Here is a 19,615-nt window from a genome sequence, read left to right on the forward strand (position 1 = left end):
CCCGACATTTTTGCTCCGTGAACATCAGCTTGGGTGCGGTTTCTAACGTGCAGACTTGAATGTAGGAGCTTGCGTGACGTGAAGACGGGACCGCCGTGACTGTCCTGACACCTTGCGAAGCCTTCGCGGACGGTTCTAGAAGTTTGTAGTGAGCCCAGAAAGAAGAGAGGGCACTGAATAAATCTCAGAGCGGATTGTGACGGGAGCGTTCAGAGGAAAGCATTGCCACCATTATGGTGTATTTATTATTGTTATTCATCCAAGACTATCCCGCAAAGTTTTTGCTGAAGGCATTGACAATTTCTGCACACTTCCCAATAAAGTAATTTCACAATAGAGGTTTAGATCGCGTAAATTTTTATTTGTGTCGTTAAAGCGCCGCCACCCAGTACAGTCAATTTTAGTAAGCTTCGTCACGTAGACAAAACATTCCAATTCGTGACTAGTTCAGCACACCGTTGTGATCTTACCCCAAAAAACCTCTATTATGGATACTATTGGTCGCGAAAGCCCACGACGTGTTAAATAAAGTGATTTCTAGTAACGTTTCTAAGTGACCTAATTTGGACCAAGGTGCCAGCACACAATGGCCAACTCTTCTTGGAATGATCTCACGGGATTTTTAATATCCACCGTGAAGCAGACGGCACGCGTGTGTTTATGATCAGTACACAAACCCATGTTGCTGGGATTGTGAATGCCTCGTGTGGCTGGGATTGTGAATGCCCTGTATTGCTGGGATTGTGAATGCCCCTTGTTGCTGGGATTGTCAATGCCCTGTATTGCTGGGATTCTGAATGCCCCATGTTTGTGGGATTCTGAATGCCCTGTATTGCTGGGATTGTGAATGCCCCGTGTTTCTGGGATTCTGAATGCCCCTTGTTTGTGGGATTGTCAATGCCCTGTATTGCTGGGATTGTGAATGCCCCTTGTTTCTGGGATTGTGAATGCCCTGTATTGCTGGGATTCTGAATGCCCCTTGTTTGTGGGATTGTGAATGCCCCTTGTTACTGGGATTGTGAATGCACCGTATTGCTGGGATTGTGAATGCCCCGTATTGCTGGGATTCTGAATGCCCCGTGTTGCACGAGTCAGGGCTGCGGAGGAAGCGTTGGAGTTGGCACAGCAGCGCGGTCAGCAGCGAGAGGCGGAGTGCGAGCGGCTCACGCGCGACGCCGAGCGACTGAGAGCCGAGCTCCGTGAGAGGGCGGCGCGGACCAAGCAGTGAGTGTCCACGCGCTCCCCATCCTCCACCGTCGTCTCGACGAGGCGGAGTGAGATCTCTCCACCTGTTACCGTCTCACTCCGGCGTCACCGCTCCCTTGACTTTGCGCCACTGCGCTCGGGGTTGGTGCATCTTTGCTCTTCTTCCTCTGTCTGGTTCCGTGTGCGTGTGTGTGCTTGTGTGTGCGTGTGTGTGCGTGTGTGTGCGCGTGTGTGCGCGTGTGTGCTTGTGTGTGCGCGTGTGTGTGCTTGTGTGTGCTTCTGTGTGCTTGTGTGTGCGCGTGTGTGTGATTGTGTGTGCGCGTGTGTGCTTGTGTGTGTGCTTGTGTGTGCGCATGTGTGCTTGTGTGTGCGTGTGTGTGTGCTTGTGTGTGCTTGTGTGTGGGTGGCTAAAGCACAGCAAGTTGGCACAGTAGGGGGCACATGTGGCGCATCAGCCAGTCATCTCAGTCATCTCAGTCAGTCGACCCGTGGCACCTGGGTCTGCCCCGTGACCTCCTGCCAGCGGGCGTTCGACACTTCACGTGGTAGCCTCAAGATGCACATGGCCTGGCACAGGCGTCGTGGTGACGTCACCACCACTTCGTGGCGAATGGCGGTTGTTGTGCGTGTTCACGTGCGTGCGTGTATGCGCGTGTGTGCTTGTGTACGCTTGTGTGTGCGTGTGCCGGGCTTCTGGCCGCCTGCGTCAGTGGGAATGACAGTCGCAGTAACATTATGGGCATGTTCCCCTCGAGGCAGACAGCATCCGTGCGGTAGTGTCATCAGCGCAGGTCGTGCAGCGGTGCCTGTGTGTTTGAGTTTATTTGATTTGTTGCACGGATGGTCCCGCTTAGCCGGTTATCCAGCTGTTCTACAAGGGAGATGATCCAGTGTGTGGCCAGCCTTGGGTTCTTGGCAACAATATAATTCTGGCTGTAATCGCCTGATGAGGCTGTTGTAATTACCAGAGAAATGTCACGGTACTCAAGTTGTAAATGTCGTGGTTTTATCTTGACTTAAAGCTTTTGTGACTGCAGGAATTCATATTTTTTGGTCTTTCGGTAAAGTCACGTAGATAGGTTCAAAGAAAGTAACACACACATAGGCACACAGGTGTGTCTATGTGTGTGTCTCTCTCTGTTTGTCTCTGTGTGAGTTTCTCTCTCTGCTTGTGTGTCTGTCTGTGTGTCTCCGTGTCTATGTTTTGTCTCTCTCTCAAATGTAGCAATCTTTGGAAGAACGCAATCAACCAGGCAGGGTGTTGACTGTTGTGTTGGCCTCTCTGTGTTGTATTGCATTGTATTTCCAAGTTTACTATGTTTGTTTTCTCATTCATTTGTACCTGATGATGGCTGCTTGTGTTGCAATCGAAATGTCGTATTCTATTATTATTTAATTAAATTTCTCTCTACGTGACTTTACCGAAAGAACCAAAGAGGACAGTACATAAAATTAGTGATCTGATCCCATCTGTGAAGGATGTGATCCCTGACATGCAATACCCCGGCGTCTACAAATTAAGCTGTGTCTGCGGCAGCAGTTACATTGGGGAAACTAAGCGACATGTCTCGGACCGTGTTCGTGAACATGAGGCAGATCTGGAACACGGTAGGACCAATACCTCGTGCCGTGGCTGATCATTGTTTCAATGCGGTTGGCTCACGCGAAATTGTTTTCTCTAAGACGAAGGTACTTTGCAAACCCACTGGCTATCAACAAAGATTTGTTCATGAAGCCATCCATATATACAGACATAGACACACATTCAACCGAGAAGATGGGTACAAACTTAGCAATTACTGGAAGGACGTTATCAACCAGTTTAAGTCATAACTGGCTATAACGTTTCCATTTTAGACCTGGCAGCCCTTTAATTGGTGGAAGTCCACCACCAGGACCATCACTGCCCCCACTACTACCATCACCACTAGCAGTAGCCCTTTACTGGTGGAAGCCCACCCACCGCCAGTGCCGTCGTGACTCTCTACGAGTACCATCACCTCTAGCCGCAACCTCCACCGTCAACACTCTGAGTGTGTAAAGCGAGGTGCAGTGATTATTTGGCAGCCCTTTAATTGGTGTTAACCCACCACCAGCACCAGCACTGCCCACTACTACCATCACCACTAGCAGTAGCCCTTTTATTGGTGGAAAACCACCACCAGCACCAGCACTGCCCACTACTACCATCACCACTAGCAGTAGCCCTTTAATTGGTGGAAAACCACCACCAGCACCAGCACTGCCCACTACTACCATCACCACTAGCAGTAGCCCTTGATTGGTGGAAAACCACCACCAGCACCAGCACTGCCCACTACTACCATCACCACTAGCAGTAGCCCTTTAATTGGTGGAAAACCACCACCAGCGCCGTCATCGCCCTCTGAGTACCATCACCTGTTACACCGCCCTACATCACCTTCTAGCACCCCCCTACATGCTGGGGCACACCGTTTTTAATCCCTTACATTAGCATCAGCTGCCCCGCCCATGCTGCTGACACTTGCGCTACGCCCATTTGAAACCTTTATAAACAGTTTGCCTTTAGAGGCTAACCCCCCTCTCCTGATGCCGACCGCTTGTGTTGCGATCTAAACGTCGTGGTTTTTTGTTATTTTCTTTTAAACTATCCACGTGACTTTACCGAAAGACCCAAGAATATGTTGTGGTTTTACTCTCCAACACACAACCGGTGTGTGCTGAACTAGAAACTAATTCGCACGTTCTGTTTACGTGACAAACCTTACTAATTGGCTGTGTCGGGTGGTGGTGGGTCAACGACACATTCAAATGTACGCCATCTAACCCACAAAAACTTGTATCCTGAATTATTATAGGAACACAATACTGTCACAAACGCAGGGCAGTGCTCGACCGAGGTATATTTGTATGAACTGAGCATGTTTGGCCTTGCAGGGCTGATGCGGAGAAACGTGAACTGTCTGAACAGCTGCAGGAGGTGAAGGCTTCGTTTCAAGGCTACCGGACCCAGTTGTCCGAGAGCCTCCTGCAGGTCTGTACACGACACACACACAGACACACCAGATGACGTCACCCTGCTGCTGCTCTATATAAGAACGGGAGACACAGCAGAGCCTCACCATTCTGGCGAATTGCCCGATGATGCTGGATGCAATTACCAGCGAAACGTCGTACTCAAATTGTAAACGTTGTGGTTTCACGCTTCAACACACCGGTGGGCTAAAGCAGTGAACTATTTGTCTTTTGTCAACGTGACACTTTTTTACTGATTGGCCGTGTCGCGTGGTGGAGGGTTACGACACATTTATAAATAACGCGATCTAAACCCAAAAACGTTGATTATGAATAATATTGGTCGCGAAAGCCTGCTACGTGTTAAACTGACACCAGAGATGTTACGTGTGACTGTCAATGAGCGTGTTGCCGTGCCTGAGTGTATTTCTGTGTTGACGAGTGTGTGTGTGTGTGTGTGTTCGCGTGCGTGCCGTGCGTGTTGTAGTACCGCAGCAGAGAGCAGTCCCTGGTGTCTGAGTTGAGCCGGGCCTTGTCGGAGTGCGCGTCGGTGAGCGAGCAGCGGGCTGGTGCGGTCTCCGACAACCACGAACTCACACTGCTGGTCAGGTAAGTCGCTCTCCTCACACGCTGTGTGTTCTGCGTACATGGTGTGTGCTGTGTGTTGTGTAAACGGTGGTGTGTACCGTCTACAAGTTGTGTGTGCTGTGTGCTGTCTACATAGTGTGTGTTGTCTACACAGTGTGTGTTGTGTGTCTCAACATTTTTAAACTTTAGAATAGGTTTTCTCCTTTTTTCTGGCAACAAAACAGCTGTGTCAAGATGTTAAAACACCAAACTGAAACCTTTTACGAGGAATCATGTCTGCATTAACCACAATACTTGTGGTCAGAATGCAAACAAAACACGTACTCTCATAATATATGCATTGTCTTTGAAACTGATTGGTCCACACCAGAGACAGCTTTCTTTTGAGCCTCGTCTCAAAAGGTGTTAGACCAGAGGACGCCAAAAGGCGTACAGCACAAAGACAACGCCACTATCAGAGTAATGAGAGCTTGCAGATCGATGCGGTTCAGAATGTAACGGTATTTCGTTTGTCACTCGATATTTTTTCGCGCTAAGTGCGGTAACATTTGGATAAGCCTATTGGTGTGCGTAGGGTGTTGCTACAGCGGTGTGATGGTTAGTGCACCGGACCTGGCATCCAGAAGGTTTGCCGTTCAATTCGAACTCGCGTGCGCGGCGGGGTACGGGTACCCGTTTGCGACCCTGGTGCGGCCGGGTACGGGTAAGGAATCAAAACCCGTTTGCGACCTCTGCCCCCTAGGGCCCACTTCCATGCCATACCAACTCTGGTGCCAAGACACAAGTTCCACTCTTGTGACAGCAGCTAGCGCTTAACGCCATAGTGACTCCACGTACGTCACTTAACACACTCATCGTGTTATATCCAAAGCGCATTATGAAAGCAACACGCATTAGAGGAGAACGGGCTGTACCCTCTGGGAGTTTTCTCTGGTGGAGGCCTGTCCACCGGCCCGTGCCGCGAGCGAGCAGTTGCGGGGCTGCTCTTTCGCCTGTTGGTGAGCGCACCCGTCACCGACTCCGTACGGAGGCCGTGGTTTTATGTTCACGTCTTCGTCCATTTGGGCAATTGTGGATGCCTTCTGCCTGTTAAAAAAACATGGTCATTGAAGACCCTTCAGATAAAATCACAAACTAAAAAAAAAATCTTTAAACAGATTATGAGAAAAATGTTGTAATTCCAATGGGTTCTCACCCAGCTAAATATTAATCGCCCTGTGTGCGAGTGTTCATGGGAAGCAGCGGCGAAGTGGTTAATTGCACTGGTCAACACACTTTTTCTGGCATAAGGTATTCCAACGGTTTTAATGTAATTTTGGGGTGCTGATTCCAAATCTGGCATCAGTTTTTGTCTGTCACATCAGGTTTTTGAGATATCAAATATTGCATTTTCAATAAAAACTGCGGAAGAAAAATATTAAATGAATGTGGATATCTACATAAAATGATATTATAAACACACTATCTTAAAAATACAGCACCATATTTTAACACTAAAGCAGTCACTGACTCGCTTCCAAGATCTGACGAGGTTTTGCAATCATAAGTGACAGAGTTAATTTCGGGTAAAATCAATGAAAATAGGTTATGCCGATAGCATAAAAATGAGATGTGATAGATCAGATTTGGAAGCGGCACCCTGAAATTAGTCTAAAACAGCCGCAAAAGTCCAGGCCAGAAAAAAATGTTTTTTTTTGTTTACCAGTGTTAGCACATTGTGCTACAACCCGACGACCCGAGTTCGATTGCCATTCACAGCCAACATCATTGACGTATATTTGAACTGGTCCTAGGCCTCCTCGAGGTTGATTCGTACCTGGTGCGGCATTAGGGAGACAACGGTGGGCATGCGTGGTGCTGGCCATCCATCCCCTTGTGCACCATCCTGACTCGCTAACAACACTTGCCCCAACACTCTGCGAAGGCTACAGGGGGAATCTTTGTCTTGTCTATGCAGTACTTTACAAGAAAACTGCCAGACCTTTGAGGCCGAGGTTTGCCGTCTGAAGAAGGAGCTGGAGACTATGCAACCGGTAAGGTGGCCAAGTGCCGTTGAGAACACGAGCGGACAGAAGCGATGACCGTGATCTCAGATAATAATTTCTGAACACATACCGTAGGTTTTCAAATTGCTGCAACAGCCTTGGTCAGGGCGTATCTCTGCGTCTGACTCCAGGCGAGAGGGAAGGGCAGTGGACCGGTGGTAGTAGTTGCGTTCCTGAAGAACACCGCGTTATGGAAAAATCGCGTTTTCATAAATAATGTATAATGTAGGGTAAAGCACAGTCCGCGATAACACGTGAGATGCGTACGCAGGCTGAACAAAGACTGAGGCGCGTGGGTAGCATCTAGAAGCATCCAGCAGCATCCCAATGCCTCGTGCGATGCTACGCCGAGGCCGCCGTACAACCGCTCATTCCTACTTGCGTTGATAAAACGTGTTCCCTCATACATTCATCGCGTTCTATCAAATTCGCGTCATAAAAACAACACGTGTTATTGGAGAACAGACTACACAGCTGTGTAGCAAAACAACAGCAAGTGAGTTGCGTTGACATTACGTGCAACGTTTGAAGGATGCAATAATTTACAGTGGGGTCCCAGGGAGGTGCTGTGTTTTTTCAGAAATGTCATCCACCACCTTAAACTTCGTGATGTGACACGCTGTCGAACACACTGTACAACGAAAACGAGCTAAGCTGTGTGACGACTCTCAATGCTTATCTGGCCTTGGCTCTGCTCGGCTTCCGTTTGCTGAACGAATTTATTCTCAGGTCGCGCTCGTTGCACTCCAAGCGTTTGCCACAAATGAACCACAACACCTCGCTGATCGCGTCAAGGAGCATAAACCATCATGTGATCTCCAGTCATCCTCACAGCAGCAGCAGCAGCTTTTGGCATTGAACAAAGACGGTCACTGCATCACGTGGCGCTTTCAGATGCGCTTCTGCGGCCGTCTGGAACGCTCTTCCTGCCGATATTAGGAAGCCACTGGAGCTATTCAATTTTAATCTCAATTGAAAACTAATTTCTTTCGAACTGAGCTTTGCCTTTAGTTTGTTGTCCTTCCCCCGTACCTCAGATTAGCACGGTTGGCTACGTATGGTGCGAAAGAAGTTCAACAAACTCCTATGTAAGCGTCACTAATTTTTATTTTTATTCTCTAGTTGCTGGAACGGAAACCTTCATCCTCATGCAACGTGAAATGTGGGCCTGATGAAGAGGATATGCCACCTTCTCCCAGCCTCGGGTCACATGACATCACGGAGATGAGGTTTGTGTTCAGCGTGCAATATGTGTCACCTTGGTTGTTCAGGGGTCATGTATTTTTGACCTGAAATAATTTCGATTTAAAGCTTTCGTGACTGCAGGGATTCATCTTCTTGTTTCTTTCGGTAAAGTCACGTAGAAGGGAAGTAATAAAATAATAAAAATAAAACATCATAAAATAATTCTCACGACGTTTCGGCTGCTTGTGTTGTGGCCGAAACGTCGTGAGAATTATTTTATTGTTTTATTTTTATTATTTTATTACTTCCCTTCTACGTGACTTTACCGAAAGAACCAAGAAGCTGAAATAATTTATTCGTAATACATTTTTCTGTTTGGTCATCTAACGATCTCACCAAACCTGTGACGCTCCACCACCCGACACAGCCAAGTTGTCACGTGCACAAGCGTTTTACCCGTTGGTTGTTACATTTTCAGCTCGCATCAGTATGTTGAAGAACAATTCCCGTAACCAGATTTATCGAGTAGATAAGACATTTCGTTTTAATCTGTGTCGTTCATTATAGGACAAGATCCTTGGTAGTCAGATTGACGGTCCAGGAAGTCAGAATTATTATGACATTGACTGCAAAAACTTAGGTGTTCGGTTGTCATTTATTTTTCACAATAGGCATGAAGTATAAGTGTAGCACAAAGGCCCATTGTATTGCGATATGGAATTTTCAATCGTGACTCGCAACCAAAAGCAAAGCCGAGCACTGCCGCACAGCCGATCGAGCGTGGGACAGGCTTTTCATTGCCGAGCCGTGCGCGCCCCTTCTAGGTCGCTGCTTTGCAAGAAAGATCGGGAGCTGGAAGCGCTGCAGAGAGGTGCCCCGAGCAGTCGCTGTGCGGCAGCGCAGCGGAGCGCGTCGTCAACGCAGACGGACGGTACGTGTCGTCAACACAGACGGACGGTACGCGGCGGGCAACGTGGCGGGCAACGTGACCGCACGCTCGGCACGTGCGGTCTTGGCAGGAGGGACGCCGCCAGAGTTGGACACCGCGGTTACGTTCCTGATCCCTCACCCTCACCCCCCCCACCCCCCGCATCGTCCACACAGACTACGAGCTTCTCGGGTGCAAATGACTACAAAAACAATCAATGGCGGAGCCAGGATTTTCAGGTAGGGGGGGGCAAACCCCTCCAGCAATGAAAAATGATAGAGGAGTTGTTATTAAGTAAGGAGTTGTTAGTAAGTAAGGAGTTGTTAGTAAGGAGTTGTCCCTTGCTTTTTATTCGACGCGTGTGCGGCGATGGCGCAGCCATCGATCGAGGGTCGAATTCGAACCGCGTCGTGTGATCGGCATTGCGCTCGCTGAAGGTGTTGATGCCTTCAGGGAAGTCGTGTGCTGTATACGCAACTGCGCACAAATTTGAGTCACTTATAGCTACTTTGCCGTTACTTATTGCCAATTATGGACTCAGACTATTGTCCTATCATCTCATAGAGTCCCTGGCACGTACTAATATGCTACACAGTGGCAGTGGGGGTCGCTTGTTTATGTTAACCTCTTTACCTTAAAAGCGTCCAAACGGTCATCTCGGGGCACGGGAGAGGCTGCCTCGAGGAACGCTGGTGCTGAAACACAGCTGCTGTCGCGCTCAGCTTATTTTTTCCCCGTTAGGATCAGACGACACGAGGCTGCACGGGGACACGATGGCCGAGGCACTGCAGGAGCGTCTACGCGAGGCGGAGGCCTCTGTGACCTCCCTGCAGTCCCAGCTCTCGCAGGCGTCGTGCAGAGCCTCCCAGCTGGAGGCGCAGGTACGTCACAGCCACAGCCGTCGTCACCGCCACCACCAACACCGCCGTCGTTACCACCGCCGCCGCCGCCGCCACCACCACCGTCGTCACCGCCACCACCACCGCCGTCGTCACCACCACCACCACCACCGCCGTCGTCACCGCCACCACCACCACCGCCGCCGTCACCACCACCGCCACCACCGTCACCGCCACCACCACCACCGCCGTCACCGCCACCACCACCACCGCCGCCGTCACCGCCACCACCACCACCGCCGCCGTCACCACCACCGCCGCCGCCGCCACCGTCACCGCCACCACCACCACCGCCGCCGTCACCACCACCGCCACCGTCACCGCCACCACCACCGCCGCCACCACCGCCACCGTCACCGCCGCCACCACCACCGCCGTCACCGCCACCACCACCGCCGCCGCCGCCACCACCACCACCGCCGCCGCCACCACCACCGCCGTCACCGCCACCACCACCGCCGCCGCCGCCGCCACCGTCACCGCCACCACCGCCGTCACCGCCACCACCAACACCGCCACCCGCCACCACCGCCGTCACCACCACCACCAACACCGCCGCCGTCACCACCACCGTCACCGCCACCACCGCCGCCACCACCACCGCCGTCACCGCCACCCGCCACCACCGCCGTCACCGTCACCGCCACCACCAACACCGCCGCCGTCACCACCACCGTCACCGCCACCACCGCCGCCACCACCACCGCCGTCACCACCACCGTCACTGCCACCACCACCACCAACACCGCCGCCGTCACCACCACCGTCACCGCCACCACCGCCGCCACCACCGCCGCCACCCGCCGCCACCGCCAGAGGCCCCCTTGGAATGTCATCTCTGTGGGCGCGGAGCGAGTCGATGGGAAGTCCCTTGCCCAACTGAGCAGTGGGGTGGTTGCTCATCTTCTATTTAAAGCCCTCAGCTGGTGGTGGAAATTACACGTTCCTATGATTGTGGGGCGGGAAAAGCTGTCCGTAACTGAGTACCGCTTTGTTGGGGAAGTCAACGATGGTGGGCAACGACCGTTGCCTTGAGTTCACGGGAACCACAACCGCTTTACTCATAATATACGAGTCTCCTTCTTTCGTACGGCTGATTGTAGATGCAGAGAAACCACCACAGTTGCACTTCCAGGTGGTCAAGCCAGACAACCGCGTCGGAAGCAGCGGTGTGTAGTTCTGTGAGGTCTACTTATCTGTGGACCGGGGAATCGCGTCGTTATGCGTTGTAGGCCTCTGTTCTGGTTGACCAAATGTCGCACCCTGCTGGAGTGTTTAAAATTTTCCGTTCGTGCATCAGGTGACCGCATCTGCTGCCATGGTTTGTGCGGTAGATGTCATCTATTGTGGACCATGAGCTTTGTGGAAGACCGTGAGGTTCGTGGAATGAACGGGCGATAAAAAAAGGGAGTAGATTGTTCCCCGGTGTGAGTGAGCGAGTGGCCGGAGTGAATCGGTGGGTACTGGCTCATCGGTTGCCCTTCTGTGTGGCTTTCGCTCGCGGCTGTTGTTCGGTTTCGCAGAAGAAGAAGGGGGCGAGTGAAACGGCCGCGCTGTGCAGGCAGCTGGAGGAGAAGACCATCGCCTTCAACGCCAGCGTGGGGCACTGCACCGAGCTGCAGCGCGAGGTGGAGGTGAGATCGCAGCGTCGCTGACGAACGCTGCCATCTACCATGGAGCACGACCGCCGTCACGTGCCCCCTGGGTTTGATCCCCGACTTGAACATACAATCTCCAGATTTGAAGCTTTCGTGACTGCAAGGATTCATCTTCTTAGGTTTTTACCGGTAAAGTCACGTAGGTAAAAAAAAATTAATAAAAGTCAAATAAAAATAAAATAAAAATCACGACGTTTCGGAGGCAACACAAGCTTCCGTCTTCAGGTGGAACAGTCACAGCACGATAGCTGTATCAAGTGAAAGAAATTCCAAGAAAACAGTATTTGTATATATACTGGTTGAGGGTGGGAGGAGCCAAGGTAGGCCCTGAATATTATTTTTGTGAGGTTCGGTGCGGCTGAAGCACGCTGTTAGGAATGAGCCTTTGTTGTGTAAACTAGGTACGGATGATGTAAAGGTGCATGTAAAAGGGACTGAGCCTTTTTGTTATGTAGAGATGATGCGGCTGAAATCGCTGCCAGGAAATGAGTCTTTGTTGTGTAGACCATCGCCTTCAACGTGACTTTACCGAAAAAACCTAAGAATACAATCTCCAGTTTCCTCCCATAGCTAAAACAAAAACCCATGGGGTTAAACATCACAATGCTAATTACCTGCAAATTACTCAAATTGTAAGTAATGTTGAGATGATACAAATGCAAATGTGTTTCCGGAAAAGTCGGTGTTTCTAACCAAATTTTGTGGTCAATATCGTATTTTTTTTTTATTAAACTTACACAGATGGCCTCACTGAGACGTTTGCAGGAGGGTTCTGCCAAGTTTTCGCGGTAGGGTGATGGTGCCCTGTGTGTGTCATGCCAATTGGGTCATTGGCTGTGATTTTTATCCAATACCATTTACATTGTGTGTGTGGGAATTTTTTTGCTATTTGTAAGTACAGTCCAATGTCTCATATCGTACTCTTGACTCATGCTCTTCAGATGTAACATCTCTGCTAAGCTGGCAGGTCGGTCAAGTTTCTGAACAATTGCAATCACTCAGAAGTACATCGAACTTCGCAAAATGTCAACGGTGAAAAGAAAACGAAACGTCCGCGGGACATGACGAAGTATAATTAGCTAAATTTCGATTTAAAGCTTTCGTGACTGCAGGGATTCATCTTCTTGGTTATTTCGGTAAAGTCACGTAGAAGGAAAATAATAAAATAATAAAAATAAAACATAATAAAATCATTCTCACGACGTTTCGGCCACAACGCAAGCAGCCGTCCTCAGGTGAAGAACAGGTCTGTCGGAAAGACAGCGTCTGAATTCAGACGCTGTCTTTCCGACATACCTGCTTGCGTTGTGGCCGAAACGTCGTGAGAATTATTTTATGTTTTATTTTTATTATTTTATCATAAATAGCTAGTCACCACCCTCGCCTTCCGTGTCTCGCTTGTGACACCACGTTGGCACCTGCGCACGAGCGCGGATAACAAACACTCCGATGCCATCGTCAATAACGCCGCCGCCCTCAAAGACGACGGAACACGTGAGAGGCGACATTTCGGACAATGCCCCTTCTTGCCCACTAAGTCGCCTCTGACACGTTTTCATTCTTCGACATTGAGATGTTTCTTCTTGGTTTTTTCGGTAAAGTCACGTAGAATGGATCCATTCTACGTGACTTTACCGAAAGAACCAAGAACTATTATTCTTTCGGTAAAGTCACGTAGAATGGATCCATTCTACGTGACTTTACCGAAAGAACCAAGAAGATGAATCCCTGCGGTCACGAAAGCTTTAAATCGAAAATTGGGATGTTTGGCCAACGCCACTTACACGCGATGGGGTTTTTTTTGTTTTTAAGCTGTGAGAGGAAACCGAAGAACCCGGAGGAAACCCTCGTGGAACAGGGGGGACTATGTTTTGATTTCGAGTGCAAGGATTTGCTTGTGGACAACAGCGAAACGGTTTGAGTCGCGGCGGTTAAGATGTGGTGCTCCCCGTGTGCTGCCGCTGGCGCTCGCAGAGTAAGACGCGAGCTCTGGGCAAGTTGGAGAGGCGCCTTCGCGAGCAGGCCCAGGAGCTGGAGAGAGCTGCTGGGAGCACAAGGGAGAAGCACGACGAGGAGGTGGCGGACCTGAAGCGACGCGCGGCAACGGTGGGACACCCGCAGTGGCAGTGCAAGCACGCACGCGCAGACGCACGCACACACGCGCACGCACGCGCACGCACGCGCAGACACGCACACACGCCAGCACACGCACACACGCCAGCGCACGCACACACGCCAGCGCACGCACACACGCATTGCCACGCACGCACGGACGCACATGCAGACACGCACGCGCGCAAGCGAGCCTGACTGCCGATGAGACACTGAACATCAAAACCGGTCCAGAGTTTTGCTTGTGTGCTGCTGATTTTATGCACTTGCATTAGGCCGCGTAACCCGATGGGCTGTGTGACAACTTACTTTGGTATTGTTGATGTGGAGGCACAGATTTGGGAAGGAGAAGGCGTGTCGTCGACTGGACGCCTGTGAAAAAGAGCTTCATGGCTCGTCGGATTTCTCCAGGATGAGTAGAGATTCTGATTCCGATGTCTGCTCTTTGATGTTGTCGGTTTTCACGCAGCTGTGCGAGATGGCCGAGCAGGCCGAGAAGAGAATGCAGAGGGCGCAGAACGAAGTTGCTGACCATCGCCAGGCGCTGGAACGTGAAAAGCTGCGTGCACAGGAGCTACAGATGTCCCTCGAGGTACGTGATGAGCCTGCGTGCTCACGGCTGCCACCACTAACGAGCAAATCTTAAGCAGAGCGGGTGGGCTGGGGGGGTCGTGAAAGCCTTTCATGGGAGGGAGGTTCAGGCTGCGGCGTGGATACCGTGCAGGGGAAATTACTCGTAAATGCTCGGTGACCTCCTGCAGGCTACAGGTGTCACCACGTCCTTCGCGCGCTCCGGATTGAGCCTCGCCTGGAGTTCATTGGAAGGACGTCCCTCCCAACACGCGTGGTTTTGGGTGCAGCCCGTGCTGCTGCTGCTGCTGTGCTTGTGGAATCACTTCTGGGCCGCGTGAATAGCGCCCCACCTGCAACAGCGGCTGCCACCATTTAGAGTTGTGAGCCACGATGATTGTTTGCCTCTTGACCAAAAACTAGCCTGTAGGCAATAACCGGCACAGGGGAAAGTGCTTCCTTTCTTGCCTTCTGAAATAGTGGACATTAACGGACAGTTCATAGTTGTCTATTTCACCGAGTTAATTACATCCTCAGCGTACAGCAGTGCAGCTATTTTGTTTTGAGCTCCAGCATCTGCCTTGACGGCAATCGTGTAGCCGTTTTGCTCTCCTCTCCGCACCTGACGCCGGGTCAGGTTACTTACAACCCCGCCCACTCCCCCCCCCTGCTCAGTCTCAATCACACACACAACGCTCCCCCTCTCCTCATTACCCCCCCCTCCCACCGCCCTCTTAACGCCGGCATCTCTCCCACTTCAGTAAAAAAATGTTTCTTGCTGTGGTTGTCACACCTGATGATGATTGCTTGATGTTGCAATCGAAACGTCGTTATTTTATTTTATTATTTTTATTCTTATTTTTTTTCACCTACGTGACTTTACCGAAAGGACCAAAGAGTATTAACGGATGGTTACGTTACTGAATGGCAGGAGACGTGAGCGCACTTGGGCAGGGCACGTCGTGGCTGGGAAGGCACAATGGCCGGCGGGGGAGACCTCACGATGGATGATTGGCAGCCAAAGGAGGGGAACCTCGCCTGAGAGCATGTCCGCCACAGTTTGATCAACGGTGTTCGAGCGACTTGTGCAACCAGTGGTGGAGACGTGTTGTGGGCGCCTTGAGGGGGGGCCGGTGCCGGGACCAGTGGTCTCGGTTGGGGGGCCACCGTTCCAACAAAGGTTGATAACCCCTTATCCCAGTGTATAAACGCCATCTTTTGTTACAAAAAAGTAACCATTTTTTTTGTATTTTACCAGGTAAGGCTCACTGAGCTGTTGAGCTCTTTTTCGGAAGCGACCTGGCCACAAATGATAGCGCAACAAAGTGGCTTATCGTGTGGAAATGTATAGCAACCAAATACAGTAAAACCTTGGATTGCGAGTAACTTGGTCTGCGAGTGTTTTCCAAGACGGGCAAACATTTTAAATAAATATTAATTTGATAAACGAGCGAGGTCTTGCAATACGAGTAGTACGTGTATCCAAATGTGGAGGGAAAAACTTGAGGACCGGGAGAAAAATCTACGCGACTACGGGGAGAGAGACATGCAAACTCTAAATATACAGGCGTCGGGGTCTGCATCGAACCCACGACGTCCTCCTGCAGACCAGGCGGGGGAGTTGACAGCTCACCACCACAGCGCCTGTAGCCATGCAGCCCCCAACATTGACAGATTCTTTGCAGAATATCACTTACAGAAGTGATCAATGATTGATTCTCATGCGCATGATTCGATCCACTGGGCAGTGGTGGCGCACGCCTTTAATCCAGCACTGGAGGCTGCAGCAAGGGTGGGTGGATCACACAGATGTTGTGAAACTCCCTTCCCAGTGTAGTTAGCCTGGTGGTCCACCCCCGTAGGTTGTTATCTGGTAAAGGGGCAGTTATAACTTTGTGATGTGTTGCCTCCAAAGAGTACGTCCGCGACTAGGTTGAATCCACGACACATGTTATTATTCTGATTCTGTATTATGAGAGTAAGCAATGTTTATAATACCTTTTCTATGCATATATAGAGGGTGCTTAAAAAAAATTTAAACACTTCCGAGAATTTGCAACAACACCACAGGAAATGTGCCCTCGGGCTCTGGAGACCACCTGCAGAAGATTCCTGGCACGTGTTGACAATGATTAACATAAAAGTGTTTAAAACATTTTAAAGCACCCTGTATTACAAAAAAAAATGGTTGGTACTGTTTGTCAACTCCCGTGGTAAAAGCGTAGTGAGTTGGTGGTAACGTGTGCGCATGGTGCCCCCGGCTAGGACACGAGGAGGCAGCGGGGGAGCAGTGAGGAGGCGCTGGGCCTGGCGGAGCGCAAGCTCGCGGACGCCTCCGCCAAGGTATGTTGATGTGCGCGTGTTGAACTTCTTTCGCACTGTACGTGGTAGCCAACCGTGCCAATCGGAGGTGCGGGGGAAGTACAATAAACTGAACGCGTCCCCAGAGGTTTGCACCACAGGGTGAACGCCAGGTCCCGATGCCTGCGCTCACCGCGTGAGGTCGGCCGCATAGAGGAGGAGGAGGGGTGGGGCAGTGACGTGTGGTGAGGTCAATGGCTGGGGAGGCACTGGCCAGATTCACACACTGAGGGGTGTGACCTCACTGAGGGGGGCGTGTCCTCGCTGAGGGGGGGCGTGTCCTCGCTGAGGGGGCGTGTCCTCACTGAGGGGGCGTGCCCTCACTGAGGGGGTGTCTTCACTGAGGGGGCGTGTCCTCACGGAGGGGGCGTGGCCTCATTGAGGGGGCGTGGCCTCACTGAGGGGGCGTCTCCTCACTGAGGGGGCGTGTTCTCACTGAGGGGGCGTGTTCTCACTTAGGGGGGCGTGTCCTCACTGAGGGGGCGTGTTCTCACTGAGGAGGCGTGTCCTCACTGAGGGGGGCGTGTCCTCACTGAGGGCGTGGCCTCACTGAGGGGGCGTGTCCTCACTGAGGGGGGTGTGTCCTCACTGGGGGCGTGGCCTCACTGAGGGGGCGTGTCTTCACTGAGGGGGCGTGTTAGACACGTCCCCCTCAGTGAGGCAGATGTAATAGCTGCCTCCCCTGGTGCTTTTTCATTGCAGTTTCATGACGAGACCAGCGAGCCTAAATATCTTTATACACATACGTGAAATAAGTTACCTGGAGTATGACAGCTGAGGCTCTGCCTCCCCTGACCGCACGTCCCTGGGGTGTGGGTACTTGCCGCCAGCCCGCGTTGTGTCGCACGCTCGCTTGGGTTCCCCAACGCTGTTCCCGCTGCCCTCCTCGCGCGGTTAGGGGCCATCCATAAATGACGTCACGCACCTAGGGGGGGGGGGGGTCAGACATTTGTGACGATGTGTGACGAGGGGGGCGGGGGTTTGAGAAATGTGACGTCACATCAAAATGCGCAACTTTAAATAAATATAGACAACGCGTTCTACTTAATTAAATAGACTTTTAATAAATGTTTTCTCCTACAACATCAGAGTGCAGCGGCACATTAAATACGCACTACAATGACAATAGTTTAAAGCGATTTGAAGCATGTTTTATGTTTTTGGGGGGGCAGAGCTTTGTTTCGTCAGATTTGAGGGGGGGTCTGACTTTTTGTGACGCCGTGTGACGACGGGGGGGGGGGGGTCAAAAATCGTCCAAAATCGCGTGACGTCATTGATGGAGGGCCCCTAAATATGTTATTCGAGGACTGATATTACTCTCGAAGTTATTGAGCTTATTATGGGTGAGAAGATAAAGGCAGTCTGTACAGTAACATCTGCAGTCTGTACAGCAATAGCAGCAGTCTGTATAATATCAACAGCAGCAGTCCAATGATGAAGTACATTCACACGCCAATTAAGTTGAAATATGCATTTTTAACCAAGGCTGCGGAAACGTCAAATCTAAATATTGACTTCCCTTTCCCCGAGGCTCTGGAAATGGAGTCTGAACTTGCGACCAAGCAGGCGGAGCGTGTGCGCTGCCAAGAGAAGCTGCAGCAGAATCAGCAAGAGCTACGGGCCAAGGCGGAGCAGGTGAGCGGATGGAAACGGACGTGCAACTTTGCGTTCACACCCAAGGAAGAATTTGTGCGGTCGGGAAGCTGGAGGAATCGCTGCGCTTTGTGCAGATCTCTCCGTGTCAAAACAACTCATCCTCCTCATTTCAAAAGAGGAGGATGCTCCAGATCTCACTCTCATGAGTGATCATTCCGGTAAATCGCTTGCGCGATGTGTATGTTCATAACCTGGTAATGCTGACTATTGTATGAGTAAAATATGTAGGGTGTGTAGGCATTTCCAGGGTGTTTCAAAAAAATGTGAACACTTCTGATAATTTCTATTTAAAGCTTTCGTGACTGCAGGGATTCATCTTCTTGGTTCTTTCGGTAAAGTCACGTAGAAGGGAAATAATAAAATAATAAAAATAAAACATAAAATAATTCTCACGACGTTTCGGCCACAACGCAAGCAGCCGTCTTCAGGTGGAGAACAGGTCTGTCGAGAAGGCAGAGTATCTGCCTTCTCGACGGGCCGGACGTTCCCCACCCCTGCTCTACGGCGTGGGGGGTTGACGGTGCGTGGCGATCTTCCTGTCTCCGTGCGTGCGTAGTTGGAGCTGCTGAACGGCGCCGTGTCCGAGGCGGAGGATCAGGCGGGGGAGCTGCGGCGAGCTCTGTGCGAGCGCGACGCCATGCTGGCGCTGGGCGCCGCACGCGTGGAGGCGCTGGAGGAGGCGCAGGCGCAGCTGCAGACGCAGGTGGAGTGCCCTCTCGCTCTTTGCGGGACACTCTCTCCATCTCTTTCTATCTTTCGTAAGGCATGGTGGGGTGGGGGAGAAAGCAACAGTTTTTATGGTGGTCATAGTTGAATTTTAAGGTCGCCCTATTAACTACTAAGGCCCCACTGTACAATAGGCGTCAGGATCGGGATCGAACCCGTGACCTCCTGCGTACCAGGCGAGGGAGTAAACATCTTGCCACCGCGGCGCCCCAACCACTCGCCTTCATTTAGCACTGTTGGCTACGTACGGTGCGAAACAAGTTCAACATCCATACATACAACCAATCCCAGGAGGTGGTAGACGCTGCGAGGATGTGCGTGGATGGCACGTTCGTCAGCGATGCGTTTGACGGTTTGGGCTTCACCAGAGTTACGGGCCACTCCCCCGATAGCACGTCGGGCACTCCGGTTGTGACCCTTGGTGGCGCAGTGGTCACACTCGTGCCTCGCAGGAAGAAGGGCCCGGGTTCGATTCCGGACTCGGGCGCCTCTCTCCGTGGAGCTCATATGTTCTCGCGGCTGTGACGTGTGTGGGCAGGTGTGCGGCCTGGAGCAGAGTCTGCATGCGGAGCGTGAGCAGTCGCGCGGCGAGCAGGAGCAGAGCGCGAAGCAGCAGCGAGCGCTGCAGCGCCAGCTGCACGTTGAGATGGAGCGGGGAGCCGCCCTCGGCAGCAGCGTCAGGTG

General features: G+C 51.5%; 1 protein-coding gene across 2 annotated transcripts in view; it reads left to right on the top strand.

Annotated features, from left to right (window-relative positions):
- Positions 1–19,615, top strand: part of LOC144722358 (uncharacterized) — a 38,490-nt gene that overhangs the window by 6,907 nt on the left and 11,968 nt on the right. The window contains exons 6-19 of one of the 2 annotated variants that reach the window (XM_078600549.1): positions 1,096–1,224; positions 4,126–4,222; positions 4,691–4,812; positions 6,749–6,824; positions 7,959–8,065; positions 8,846–8,952; positions 9,691–9,830; positions 11,372–11,482; positions 13,481–13,612; positions 14,088–14,210; positions 16,454–16,531; positions 18,080–18,184; positions 18,762–18,908; positions 19,470–19,612. In XM_078600549.1, coding sequence (XP_078456675.1) covers positions 1,096–1,224; positions 4,126–4,222; positions 4,691–4,812; positions 6,749–6,824; positions 7,959–8,065; positions 8,846–8,952; positions 9,691–9,830; positions 11,372–11,482; positions 13,481–13,612; positions 14,088–14,210; positions 16,454–16,531; positions 18,080–18,184; positions 18,762–18,908; positions 19,470–19,612 — 1,617 coding nt within the window. The remainder of the gene's footprint in view (positions 1–1,095; positions 1,225–4,125; positions 4,223–4,690; positions 4,813–6,748; positions 6,825–7,958; positions 8,066–8,845; positions 8,953–9,690; positions 9,831–11,371; positions 11,483–13,480; positions 13,613–14,087; positions 14,211–16,453; positions 16,532–18,079; positions 18,185–18,761; positions 18,909–19,469; positions 19,613–19,615) is intronic. The other variant, XM_078600550.1, reaches the window with a different exon arrangement.

The sequence above is a fragment of the Lampetra planeri genome, chromosome 14 (genome assembly GCF_965212315.1).
Source record: "Lampetra planeri chromosome 14, kcLamPlan1.2.h2, whole genome shotgun sequence".
NCBI lineage: Eukaryota > Metazoa > Chordata > Hyperoartia > Petromyzontiformes > Petromyzontidae > Lampetra > Lampetra planeri.